General features: G+C 43.0%; 2 protein-coding genes across 4 annotated transcripts in view; one reads left to right on the top strand and one right to left on the bottom strand.

Moving 5' to 3' along the window:
* LOC106949254 (endonuclease domain-containing 1 protein) overlaps positions 1 to 6489 on the bottom strand; it is an 11028-nt gene extending 4539 nt beyond the window's left edge. Inside the window, exons 1-2 of one of the 2 annotated variants that reach the window (XM_015035384.1) lie at positions 6100 to 6489; positions 20 to 258 (exon numbers count right to left, since the gene is read on the bottom strand). In XM_015035384.1, coding sequence (XP_014890870.1) covers positions 20 to 205 — 186 coding nt within the window. In that variant the 5' untranslated portion in view covers positions 206 to 258; positions 6100 to 6489. Of the gene's footprint in view, positions 1 to 19; positions 416 to 6099 lie in introns of those variants that run through there. The other variant, XM_015035383.1, reaches the window with a different exon arrangement.
* LOC106949253 (lysine-specific demethylase 6B-like) overlaps positions 4953 to 13588 on the top strand; it is a 27321-nt gene continuing 18685 nt past the window's right edge. The window contains exons 1-3 of one of the 2 annotated variants that reach the window (XM_015035380.1): positions 4953 to 5146; positions 9157 to 9273; positions 12403 to 12459. The gene's annotated coding sequence lies outside the window, so the exon portion shown is untranslated. Of the gene's footprint in view, positions 5147 to 5498; positions 5763 to 9156; positions 9274 to 12402; positions 12460 to 13588 lie in introns of those variants that run through there. The other variant, XM_015035382.1, reaches the window with a different exon arrangement.

Below are 13588 nucleotides of genomic sequence, written 5' to 3'. Positions count from 1 at the left end.
CAATCTAAAAGACTCCAACCTGTGGTTCGTACATCCAAGGGTAGTCCACACGCCTGTCTCCCTCTGTTTTCTTGAAGGTATAAGCCGAGTAAACCGGGATCCGTTTGTGAGGATCGTACAGTGTCACATATCGAGGTTTGTCTGCGTAGCGTTGGCAGATCTTCTTTAGCCTGATGTCGACAATCCCACGTGGCGGCGTCCCCATGTAGAGCGAGTCCTTGCATCTCTCCACATGATTGAAGTCTTGCACAACAGTTGCTAATGAAAGGTAAGGTAGGGCCGTAAGAGCAAGAACCAAAGAAGTTAACATCCTCATGTTTGTGCCTGTCTCCTCAATGACTCGTTCCTTTGCCCTTGTGCAAAATGAGACACTTGCCGTTATAATTTAAATATCACACAGCTGATATGCAAAGTTGGACGTGTGCTTCCAGAGAGTAAGCCTTGAGTTAATGTAGGCGTTAAGGGCATGTCACTGCCCTTAACATGAACTCAACTGTTGAAAACTTTGAAGAAAAACCTGTAGTTTGCAACAAACTGACTTTTTGGGTTGTATTAGGTAGCTTCTTCATCTTTGAGTTGAATATTACCTTCTAACCAAGACACCAGTTTTATATGATTAATGTCATGAAATTTATGGCATTAAAATGCGTTGCTCAGAATATTTTTTATGCCCATCCACTGGGATTTGAAACAAGACTCAAGTTCTTCAGTTCTACTCGGTTGATGATTGTAGGGGGTGATATCTAACTCTAGTGGTAAAGGTGAAAATGTAGGGTACATCCTGGATTGGTCACCACAGTGACACAAGACAAACAACTACGCATGCACATATCCAAGGATAATTTAATTAGGCCATTTACCCTAACGTGCATGCTTTTGCACTCTGGGACAAAGTCCCCACACTGGGAAAACATGCAAACTCCATGCAGAACAGCCCCATCTGGGATTAAAACCTTGGACCTGCTTGCTGCAAGGCAACAGTCCTGTGCTGTGTCACTGTGCAGCCCAGTGTTTCTTGCGTAATTGTAAAATGCAAACCTGACTAATCTGATATAGTTGTGAACAAAAGGCCCAAAGTTCCCAGCGCGACTCAAGATACTCTGCGTCTTGGTTTGAATGGTGGATAAGCCACTTGGTAAAGGGAGATAACACATGAAAGTTTGAATACCAAGTGGCAAAGACTGTGAGCAAGTACAAGGGAGGACTAGTAGTCCTTACACATTGCCAGGTCCAGCATCTAATAGTTCAACTCAAAAAACAATAAACTATTTATGATCATAGATAATAAGCTTTTGGAGACTTTTCTTCGACTGGGAATAAAAAATGTCCAGTAGCAGAAGAAACATGATATCAAAGCAAAACTCTTAACGTTCACCTCAAATGGCAGCTCACCTCTAAATGCGTCTTCCTGTATCCACCGCGTTTTGAAGTCTTTCACAACAACCTCCATATTGCAAATTTTAACAATCCGTGCTCATTAGCCTTGTCTTTGCGTGCAAAATACTGTTTATCGGCTTTATGTTCCAAAGTGACCCGAACCAGACATTATTTTTCACACTTACTCTGAAGGGCTAGAAGTTATTGGTAACAATGGTGAAATATTTATATATAACCACAACTGTATTTGAGTTTAGCTGATAAAAGTTGCGGAGGAACATTTGTCTTGATTGGTTTGACATGTTAAGCACACAAAAAGCAATGCAGTTCCAATGACTTGGAGTGTCTGCTGCTGCTGCCGGGTTGCCCTCTGCTAAAGTCTACTTTATGCAAATGTAAACTGTCAGATTAGCCCCGGCTACAATCCTTCACTGCCCTAATAAGTCAATTTGAGTGACTGAGTGTTGTTAGGAGCAGCTTGCCTCTCTGATCTAATCTTGAGTTATGACAATCATAACTTATGCGACCGGGGCTGATGATGCAGTTATGTGGACAGACATTTTTCAACTGTCAGCATTTTTACCAATTAGAATTATAAATTCGGACCAAGTATAGATCCGGCTCGGCTGCCCACTGCTGCTCCCCGGTGCCGGGAGGAAGACGGGTTGTGATGCAGCGACTCGGACTGCTGCTATCGCTCAGTTCTTCATTAGCAAAAGGCAACAGCTGGTAGGTCTTAGTTGCCTCCATGTAGCAATTTTCAGTGTGAACGATGGAAACAAGAGTCGATAATACAATTTTCAAATAGATGATGAAATCACTTTAGCGATGATGTATCATGTAAACTTGATGATGCGTCAAGTTTAAAGCCTCATCTGCTTTGAATGTGATCAGTGAGCAATCTAGTAGAGAAGCTGCTCCGACACAAGGTCTGTCCATGACTATAGGCATGCAAGTCAGTTTGTTTTAGATTATTTGTGTACCGGGGTGCTTTACAAACCAAAAAGGTAAACCTAAATGATAAGATGTTGAAACAGATCATATCAGCAAAGCATTAATGCAGAAGCTTGAACTGTGCCAAGCTGCAGAATAGTTTAAGTAATAAAAGAAATGCTTAACTAATTCTGGGAGTAAATATTTCTTATTATATCGCATTTTGTTACTCTGTACCACAGGTTTGAAAAACGTTTTCTTAAAAAGTGGCACAGAAGTAATTATCAACTAGTTTGTCATGTAAAGACAGAAAACAAAGAAAGAAACTGTTGTCCAATGGAACTGCATCATTTGTTGAAAGAGCTTAAAAGTAATTCCCAAACCCAAGTTCTGATGTGTGAGATAAATTCAGAAATTGCTGTCAGCATTTCTTCCTTGAACCTGGAGTTCTAAACTTTTCTTCACATTTGACAAATTTGAAACGAAGCTAAAATCACACTACTTGAACTATATTCTTCCTTTTAGCTGTTTGTGTCTTCGTTATCGTTCATTTCGGTGTGTGCCATCAAACACACACCAAACCACGGCTTGAGGACCATGGTGTTCAACATGTGCAACATTTCAATCATGTTCAGATAACGAGCTCCATCAATATGCAGTACCTAAGTATGTCCACATAGAGGCAGTATATACTTTTAGCTGAACTAGATACTACTTCAAACTCATTGGTCACCCCCTTCCAAATAGCAAGGTTGATTCCTAATTTATCATCGTTCTTGAATAAATAAAATACATACAAATATTATTATTAATGTGATGAATAAAAAGATGAATCAAGAGCTTTACATCTGCCCCTAAATAATAATTATTGGCAAAAGTTTTTCTTTCTTAATACATGTATTTAGCTCGAGTAGACTATTTAGCAGTTTGGCACAATTCCTTTTTAATTTAGGGCCAAAAAGTGCATATTATTTTTAATTGTTCTTACTTTATTGCGATTTTGTTTCATATTTTATCAAATGCCACATTTTTTTCAGCATTAAAAATATAAAATTATAAAAGCAACTAGCACATAATTGTTAAATGTAAACGTACTGTCCGTTTAAATCAGGAAACTTTCTAATCAGAAACTTTTCCAATCATTCATTGTATTTGAGAGCCGTTTCAGTGCCACTCACAATATGGCAGACAGTTATTTGGGGCAGTGAAGGCAACAAGGTTTTGCATTTCTTTGTTTAAATACACATTGAAAGGAGTTTGTTCTGATTAGACTTTCTTGCTTTTTTCAACTTTTCCTACTTCAGGTTGAAACAATGTATAAGATGCTGATTTTTCTCAGCACCTTAAATAATTTATCAATTGAAATCAAATTTGTCTTCTTTTTTTTTTTCAGCTTTCGTGATATTTGTTGCAGTATGAAAGTGGAGTTCAGCGGAGTGTCTTTTACTTAAACTCTGACTGCAAGAGTTGCCTGGAACAAATTTTGCAGATCCCAGAAAGTCGAAATAGTTGGACTAGTGTTTCTGTTGAAAACTACCGCGTGAGGGTCATTGCAGGCCTCGTCTGAGCCGCCAGGGGGGGTGATTTAGCAGCCTGCCTGACATATGGAGCTGTAGGAGCCTGCTCATTGGTCTGAATACCCACATGGGTTGAAGGCTAACCAATGAGAGTTCAGACTGATCCGGGTGCTGTTGCTATGGTACTTCAGAGGTAAAAATAAATAAATAAAATAAAACAAAAAAAAAACTAAAACAAAAAAGAAAAGAAAATATAATAATAATATAATAAAAATAAATCTAAGCTAACATAAAAAATAAAAATTGATCACCGGTTTGCTTCTATCATTTCACCAGCTCGTCTTCAGGTCTCCATCTTTCTCGACCTCTCGCTGTGATTCCAGGGCCCCCCAACTGAGAGCTCTACCTGCTTTTTATTGGCCAGTGAAGGGTGAAATGAGCAGAAGAGCGAGTGCTGGCTGGTCTCATATTGTGAGCTACAAAGACTTTAGACCCTCCCTCACGAAGGGAGAACCGAGGCCCCTCCTCCGCTGGTTGTCCTGTCACTTGACATTTGAGCTGGCAGCCCCTCTTGTCACCATTTTTACTCTGCTACACACACACACACACACATTTCACAAAGTTTGCATCATTTGGAATAAAATGCATGATGTAAGTTTTTCTCCTTGAATTTAGTCGTTAGAGGAGAATTTTAAAACACAATTGCTGCAAAAAAAGGGGAAAAGTCTCAGTTTTCAACACACACTCAAAAAAAAAGAGAGAGAAAACAACAGCGTATATTTCAAATCCAAGATAAATGTAAAGATAAAGCGCATTTAAAAATATCTCCTCTACTGTACTGGCTGGGTTCCAGCTCCCTCACATCCACATTCATACTGTACACAGACGCACGTAGGCACACAGGAAGAGAATTAAAGATCCCCCCAACCACCACCACCTCTTCCTCCTCTCTCTACCTCCCTCTTTATTGCTCTCTGTCTGCTCCTCTCCCCTCCTCCTGTGATAGATGAGAGGGGCCCCCGGCCTCCTGACTGGCTCCGGCCCCTCTGACTGGCAGCTCCTGGGCCCGCCCCGCCATCCCTCTGTGCACGTGGATCAGTCTGTGCTGCTATGAGAGCCCCAGCATCAGAGAGTAGAGTGGAAACAGGAAGAGGAGGCGAGGGGGGAAAGAGAGACAGAGAGGAGAGGATCGGGTGAGACAAGGTGGCGAGGAGTGAAAGAAAGGGAGGAAAAAGGGGAGAGAAGGGCTGCCTGGACCAAAGACCCTGAAGGAAAAAAAAAAAAAAAAAAACCTACAGAAAAAAAAAAACCCAAGAGAGGTAAATGAGGAATGCAGAGGAGGAACTTGATGTGCTTATTTTATGGTGGTGAATGGAAATCTACTGCATGCATTGTGTGTTGGAGTAGAAGCGTGTGTGTGTGTGTGTGTGTGTGTCTGCCTCTGTGTGTTTTTCCTATTGTTTCCATCTCAGTTCTCGGATCGTTCGGTGTGTTTTAATGTTGTGCTCTGTCAATGATTTGTCTCTCGATGACTGTACTGCAGTGTACGTCTGCAGGCTGCTGCACATTCATGCATGAAGCTTACACACACACACACACACACAGATACACACACGCGCTCACGTGCAGACCCACACTGAGAGGAGGAATGTGAAATGATGAATGTAGTGAAGGAAAACTGTTGCGGTTACACTTGTGGTTCGATTTTTTTTTTTTTTTTTTTTTTCAAACCGGAACATCGAGCTGTTGAATGCGAGTTTGTGTTTGTGTGCAAACTGGAGTAGGAAGAGCAAGGATTAGATCCTAATTTAGAATAACGAGGACAGTGTCTCATGTTGCACGGGTCTCCCAACAACGTTCGTCAAAACGGATTTTGCTGCTTCCAGCAGAAATGTCACATTTAGATGGTTGCCATGCTCACCCAGGAGGTCAAAGGTAAGGCGGCTGTCGCCAGGATCATCCTGTTTCATATATATTTATGCCTTCAGTTGATTACCGGCTTTGATAACCACCTGGACAGCCATTTCTAGGTTACCAATCACCACGCAGACCAGCTGTGCATCTCTCTCTCTCACACACACACACACACACTCTCTCTCTCTCACGTGCACGCACAGTCTTTCGTCACACCTGCCAGCATGCTTTACAGTCTTTGTTCCCCCCAAAAAGCTGGACATTTTGTATTCTTTGCAACAACAACACAACACACACACACACACACACACACACACACACACACTCTTGCAACAAACCCCTCTCTGGTGTTTCTGACCTTGCCTTGGTACATTCCAGCACCCCCTCGGAGGGGCTGAGCTTTATGTTAACTGGAATAGGGAGAAGAGGGGGGCGAATAGAAACGGAGGTCTGCAATGCAATGCAAGCAAGCAGGGATGTTATTTTTAGAAGGAAAGAAAAAACTAAGCGATTGATATTCGGCTCGTACTGTACGTTCGCTATGTGAGCATTTGAGCCCGGCTCATGTCTGCGTCTGATTGGGAACTGTGCATGTAGTCGGCGAGGCTATAGGGGAGGTGGCGCTGCTGGTGTTGGTGGGGGATCCAGTCGGCGTCCAGTCTGTCTGTATACCTTGTTGCTTCCGCTCGGTCTGATCTCTGCCTGTCCTCTCCTTGCGTTGGCTAAGAAACCACCAGAGGCAACTATGGTGTGTTTGTGTGTGTGTGTGTATGTGGCAGACCTTCCTTCCCTTTTATGGTATAGGAGCATGATCCACTGCATAAAACACGCATGCACACGCTGCAAAAGATGCACATCTGCAGTGGCTTTGCTGCAGCTAGCTTAGATTATGCATGATTGTGGTGTTTCTAATGTCAATCTGCTTAGAAATGAAAACTTAGCTCTCCACATTCTTTGAATATTGCTGCTCACCCATCAGTCGTCGCCTGAGGCAGACTACAGGCATCAAAGCTTTACTCTGGGGGTTTTTAAAAGTTATGATTTCATAAACACAAAGATTCCCCATTGTATTTATTGTAAAGATCACAAAGAAACCTTTAGAGTGCCCTCCGTTTTCTCCAACTTCATGAAGAGTAGGTTGCTTCCCCTCCCCCCACGTGTCGTTGGATGCTGTTGGTCAGCTGGCTTCCATAAGAGTCCAGCACTTTTGATTGCTTGCAAGGAAACATTAGAGAAACTTGGCTCTTTCAGTAATAATGCTGTGCCCGTTAATAGCAAGCACTTCTAATTCAGTTGAAGTAGGTCACGGAGATAAATTCCAATTGACATTTAAATTCCAGCCTAGATATAATGCACTGCATTTAAATTCAGTTCTTGATGTCAGCTGAGGAAGAACTAAGTCTCTGTATGAGGGTGTCCAGCTGATTGCGTTGAGTTGTTGACTTTGCAGCAATCCGCCTTTCTGAACTTGCTTCCAAACGCAGGCGTTGTTGGGAAACTGAAGACGCTTAAAAACTAAAACATAACCCTTAAAAACTACAGCTCTGAAACTAATAGGTATGTGTTTGCTGGAGTGTTTGTGTTTATGTATTATAAAAATAAGTAAGCTTGATTGATACTGGTATTGCAACAAGAGATGCAGAAATCAGTCGACCAGACATCAGAATCGACCAATTTTTCCTTGACCAGCTCTAATTGCTAATTCTATTAAATGGGTGCTTCTTAGCATTTTTTTTACATCCTGCATGCGGTATATTACAGTACAATACAGTGCAAATCAAAATACCTGCCGATGGCTGTAAACTGAGGAATCAGATTTTTCCGTCCGTCAATGGATCAGTGTAATGTTGCTGATTCGAGTCTACTCAAAGAACGTGCGACGCATTTCTTCTCCTCTGTGTGGTAGAGTCCTTGTACTGATGTCACGCTGTCGTCCGTCAGCCTTTCATTTGAGTTGGAAGACATGATGCCCACGTCACATCACCTGCCTCAGAATTGAACCCTGCAGCTTACACAAGCAAGTCGAAAAATCCTTCACTGCTGATGGGATCAATCCAAGAGTCAATGCGACTCCAGCAGCGACCCGTAAAGTGACTTCATTTCATGCTATCTTATCCAGATAGTTTACTCACCTCCAGGCACTGGATGCTTGAAAATGAAAGTGAAACTTACTGCCTCCCTGACTTACTGTCTGATAAACTTGGCTAGTCAGTACCTGGCCGCTTGTCCCCAGGTGATCCGGAAATATGTAAAAGTGAAATGCTTAAGAGAGCAGCAATGAACCGGGTCACGGTGAAGCAGAATAGTGTGAATTTCCACACCACTGATCTCTGCGTACATGCCCTGTTCAGAACTTGTTGATCCATGCAGTCCTATTAATTTCCTTCATTTGCCGCTGTGTGACCCATGTTCATATAGATTGGTTTTTAATTCTGACACACATGGCAAGATAGGGAACAGTGTGACAGCAGCTTAGGAAGAAAAGGGAAATATGAGTCAGCAGGTCAGACCCCAAAGAAAATCCAAATTGGTAGTGATGAGGGAAAACTTGATCGGCGCATCTGTTATTGTGGCTACTTGAACTAACAGATTATTCTAGAAGCATTCTGCAGACAATTGGGGGTTTTCTATTTAAAATAAAGCAATTGGATGATATTGCATACCTTTGTCTGTGTTTTCAAGGGAATACTCTGAAACTGTGCTATGCTTATGCAAAGCACTTTCATATTAGCCTGTGTCTTATAAGTCCATTAAAAAAGAAAAAAGCTGAAGCTGAAGTTTAAAAACCCCCACAGACGGTCTCCTGCCCCCACCGCCGACACAACCTCTCCTTTCTGTGTCAAAAATCGCACACAAACGCAAACACTCCCCTCCTCGCTGGAGGCCTTCCTCCCAGCTCTGGACTAAATGATATCATCGGTTGCCAGGGATACAGGGGCACAGCGTGCCGAGAGAAGGGAGGGTGGAGACACAGGCAGAGCTGCTCGCGTTGCCAGAAAGAGAAAGCAGGAGACTGGGGGTATTAGGTATCAAGATAAAAAAGAGGGAGCCTTGTTGACAAAAGTGTCAAAGCAGAAATGCGGTGCCATGAAGAGGAAAAGCAGGTAGTAAAAAAATAAAATAATTGCCTGGATGCCCTCCAAAGGTTGCTTTTTTTTTCCGTTTGTTTCTTTCTTTTTTTGCCCTGCAGGGTCACATTTGTTAAAGTGTACATGTTGTTGGGATGACTTAGATAGGAATAAAACAGGAAGGGAGTTACAGGTGTACCCAAGGGACTCCCTTTGATTTGAAACAATAAAACCTTCCTATAATGTACATCTGTGCACCAACTGTCTATGGCATTTCCTACAGCTTCTTACTATTTGTGTTTGTGTGCTTTTCTTTCTCTCTCTCTCTCTCTCTCTCCCCCTACCAGCTCGGAGCTATTTAAAGGGATCTGAAACCGCACTGGTCTGGAGTCTTTCTAATCCTGTCCCGATAGCAACGTCAAAATCCGGACCTGAAACTCTTGTCTCTCGGTGGTCGCTGTAAGGTAGGACCGGCTCACGCAAAGCACCCTGATGTTTAGAGTTCAAATAAACGCTTCCTATTTACACTCGGCAAACAGGAAGAGTGCGGCGAGCAAGTGTTTGGTGACAACATGGAAAGCAGGAAGCCTATAGGCCGAGTAGGCCTTTTGCTTGAAACAAAAGGTGTTTCTTGCAGCGCACTCCTGCGGGGTGAAACTGTTTGTCCTGCACATTCTTTCCTAAAGGTTGCCTCACCGTGAAGGAGAACGTTTACCCAACAGCAACTTCACCCATTTTGCACATGAGATCATTTGGCCTGGAGGCTGGGTTCCAGATGTCTTGAATTAACCCCGCCGCATATGGCTTCAATATTGGACGCACAGAGCCGCTGTTGTGAGGAGTCGAGCTTAAGCTGCGGCTGCCGACCGACAGCTCCGCGGACGGCGCGGCAAATAAAAGTGTGTGTTGCCGGCGTGCAGCGACGGGGCGGGCTGACGACAGATGGTCGGTCTGCTGCTGGTGCAGGCAAGCAGCTCTGGGTCCCAGGCTCAGCAGTCGCTTGCGAGTCTTTGTCTCAAAAGTGCCGCAAAACTGTACACGCAGTTTCGCGAGTAGAAATGGCCACGGGTTCAGCGCAGAGCCACCTTCTTTGTGACCTGGGACAGCTGGACGTCGAAGTGAACTGCCCGTCGTCTCGAAAGTCCTGCAGCCGTGATTTCGATCCGCGGACGCCGTGTTTTAAAAAAAAAAGAAAAAGGCCGACTCAAAATGCTGGTTTCTGGATCAGCAAGTTGTAGGTTGAGTGTGGGTAACATCGCAATCGCAAAGGATTCTTTGAGTGTGATATTTGGGTTGGTGCTACATTTTAAGTGTCATGCATTCATTTCCCCGCACATCTATGATGTATTTGACCAGTCGGATGGATGCCAGATGTCCCTGAGCTCCACATTGTATGTTTAGGGAAAGCAGCTCAAATGCTACAGGTCATAGGGGGAAGTGGGGACGTTATGTAAAGATAAAGAAAGAAAATTGTCCAGAGGACGTAGATCAATTGCAATCTAAATTGTAATTGCAGTTTTCAGCTCAGGAGAAGCATCTGCACAACACGACTTTGTCACCACGCAAAGTTCGAACGTCTCGCAGGACACCGTCCAGTCCAGTGTTTCTCAGCCCTGGTCCTCACCGCCCCCCTGTCCTGAATGTTTTAGGCATTTCTCTTCTGCCACACACCTGAATTGTATCTCTGGGTGATTAACAGGCTTCTGCAACACTTGATGGTCATGCAGTCATTTGAATCAGCTGTTCTGGAACATGCAGTGAGGACCAGGGTTGAGAAACACTGGTCCAGACCGTTATTGTAAATATGCGGAAATGGTACGGCACACCTGCAAACCTACAAAGACATGGCTGTCCGCCTCAACCAACATGCAAAAATACTAATACTGCATGTCACTGTTCCCACTGTGGCGGCAGCATCATCCCCCATCGAGCAAGAATGAAGAATCTGACCTGAGAATGTTATTAACCTGGTTACCAAGTTACCAAAAAGGTAACTGGACCCAAAACGTCAAGCCAGGGAGACGATGGAATAATGTGTTAGAACGGTTCAATCAAAGTCCCGACCTAAATCCAACTGACTGCAATACGATTTAAAAACTTCATAATCCTATCTGAAGTCAGCTTGAGTTGCTAAGTGAAGAGGACTGGACAAAGGGAGAGCCTCCAGATAGATTTCTCGGTGGAGACATACGCCTCAAGTCTTGAGTGAGATTGGCTGAATGCAAGTGCATTTAACACTTATTAGTTTTATGCATGAAAATGTTGAATATTGTGCAATATTCCACTTCATATACGCGCTACTTGTGCATAAAATTGTGCAAAAGTTCTACAGCTTGCTAACAGCCTTTTTTGTTTTTTTTGGAAGTGCATTTGCGGCCTTTTGTTACTACACGCAAAATAAGCTCTGCATGCAAATATTGACTCGTTGTGTTTTCTCCGTCTTTCTGAATGTACATCTAAATCGAGCAATCGACCTCAAAAAAAAAAAAAAAAAAGCCCGAAGCAACGGGCAAGAAGAAGCGTCTGGTCTTTAGTTGCTCCGGCAACGGGTCGGGCTATTGCTTGCTTAATTTCATTCAGCGCTCACAGAAAGGTTAACACAGTGCAGCAGCTGCATCAGTCAGTCGCACCACAAGCAAACCTGTGGAGCAAAAACATGTAGTACAACTGAACGCGCCGCGAGGGAAGTGGTGAAACGTTCTTCATGTGTGTGTTATAAATAGCCACGGGGGAGCATCTGCATACAGAGGTGCAGCCTTATCACCACATCAGCAATGTGATTCTCAGCACAAGACTTCCTCATGGAAAAAACAAAACAAAACAAAACAAAACTGTTTCATTTAAACACCGAGTCCAGTAAAGTGCAAAAACAGGGGGAAATTAAACCGAAACAACAGCCAGTTTTAACACCTGACTGCGTATGTGTGTGTGTGTGTGTGTGTGTGTGTGTGTGTGTGTGTGTGTGTGTGTCTGTTTTAGTGGTTTCTAGGCAGCTACAGTGCTCACTGTGTCACAGGAAATGGGTACACTTAAAGCAGTTTGCGAGACAGGAAGTACAGATCCGCAGAATTAGCAGCTGATTAAAAAGTAGTGAAACCGAACGGCCTGGATGAACCCAAACATAGGGTGTCTCCCGCAGCATCTGCATTTTCCTCCTTTGCCCTTAAAGTGAGGTTGCCATGGAGCGCGTCTTGCTTTTTTGTTGTTGTTGGTTTTTGTTTTTGTTTTTTCTGAATGGCCACCGGCTGTGTGGTGACTGCTGGGCGCCACTGATTAGGGAAAGCCCGAGTTCACAAGCAGCGCTGCTGTTGCTCGCGGACGATACGACCGCTGCACAGATACGGAGCAGCGGAAAATACAGCATGAGAGAGAGAGAGAGACGCAAGAACAAAAAGCCCCATTGGTGTGCGTCGGTCACAGCAACACATGATGAGACTTTAAGCTTAAAAGTTCTGTGTCTTTTAAATGTGCGTGACGGGCCCTGTGGAGATGTTTTCTGAGTGATTCTCTCTCTCTCTCTCTCTCTCTCTCTCTCTCTCTCTCTCTCTCTCTCTCTCTCTCTCGTGTGTGTGTGCGTGTATTTTTGTTTGCAGACTGTCTCTTGCGCTCACGTGGGAAGTGGAGGGACCGCTACACACCGACCAAGACTGGTAACCGCGAAACATTTGTTCTTGTTTCAGCTGTCACAAAAGTACATGCAAGGCAAAAAAAAAAAAAAAATGTTTTCATTGCAGTAAAAATATGTGTCAAACGTTATTAAGTAAATGTTGCTTTCAAGGCAGTTACATAATCTTGCATTAAAAAAAAAAAAAACTTTATTATGTTTATTTAGTGAGAAAACATGAGAATTAGAAACTAATTGTTTTTTAGGAGTCACTGGTGATAAAATTCTTGACTCCCCAGCTGTTGATACTTTGTCCGTTCTCCTTCTGCCAACATGACAACATTTAGTTTTCCACTGTAAACACAAGGTCAGAGTTTACACAGAGACATAATTAACCATTCCTCTCTCAACAATGTGTCCAGATCATCCAGATAATGTTTGCAGCTTAACCCTCAGGGTTTTTTTTTTTTTTTGTAGGATAAAGGCCTGGAAACTAAGCTAGCCATAGAAGAAGGATATTTGTTATTTAAAATGTCCTCGTATTTCAAAACATTTGTGACTCTATATGGTGCAATAAGGTTCCCATGACCTTTAGGAAAAGAAACAAGGCCTCGGTATCACAGATCCGTCACCGTACTGAATAGGAGGAATAAGGTGCTTTCGCCTGAATTTGTTGCGTTTCAAACAAGACCCAGCTGTAAAAGTAAAAGTTCAGTCTTCCACACTTTTCCAGCAGAGTTTTATAAACCTTACACAGGACAGAAGAGGCCCCAGTTTCTTTTTTGTTTGTTTTTTTAACTTAGCATCACTCCCAAATAACAAGTTAGCACACAGACTTCATCTAATGAGTAAAATGGAGATTTGTCGACCTCCAAGATGCCGCTCTTTGCTGCAGCTTTGAAGATTTTCATTTACTTCCTTTACCGCCCTGGTCACTGTGTGTTCTGCTGAGGTAAACACGGTTCCTTGTTCAGCCTGGCGGTTAACAGAAATGTTATATTTACACCCCTGGGAAACAACATAAATGTTACTGCAGTACTATCTCACAGTGAACATTTTGCTGCACTTCTCTAGCAGCAAAGTTTAGAGCTTTTATGTCTTTTTGTCCTTTTTTTTTTTTTTTTTTTTTTTTTACAGCCCCAGTTTTTTTAAAAAACTTGAAAAAAAGGGGGGTT

The sequence above is a fragment of the Poecilia latipinna genome, unplaced genomic scaffold (assembly GCF_001443285.1).
Source record: "Poecilia latipinna isolate Pla-1442-1.1 unplaced genomic scaffold, P_latipinna-1.0 Scaffold333, whole genome shotgun sequence".
Taxonomy (NCBI): domain Eukaryota; kingdom Metazoa; phylum Chordata; class Actinopteri; order Cyprinodontiformes; family Poeciliidae; genus Poecilia; species Poecilia latipinna.
This window is presented reverse-complemented; position numbering and strand designations above follow the sequence as displayed.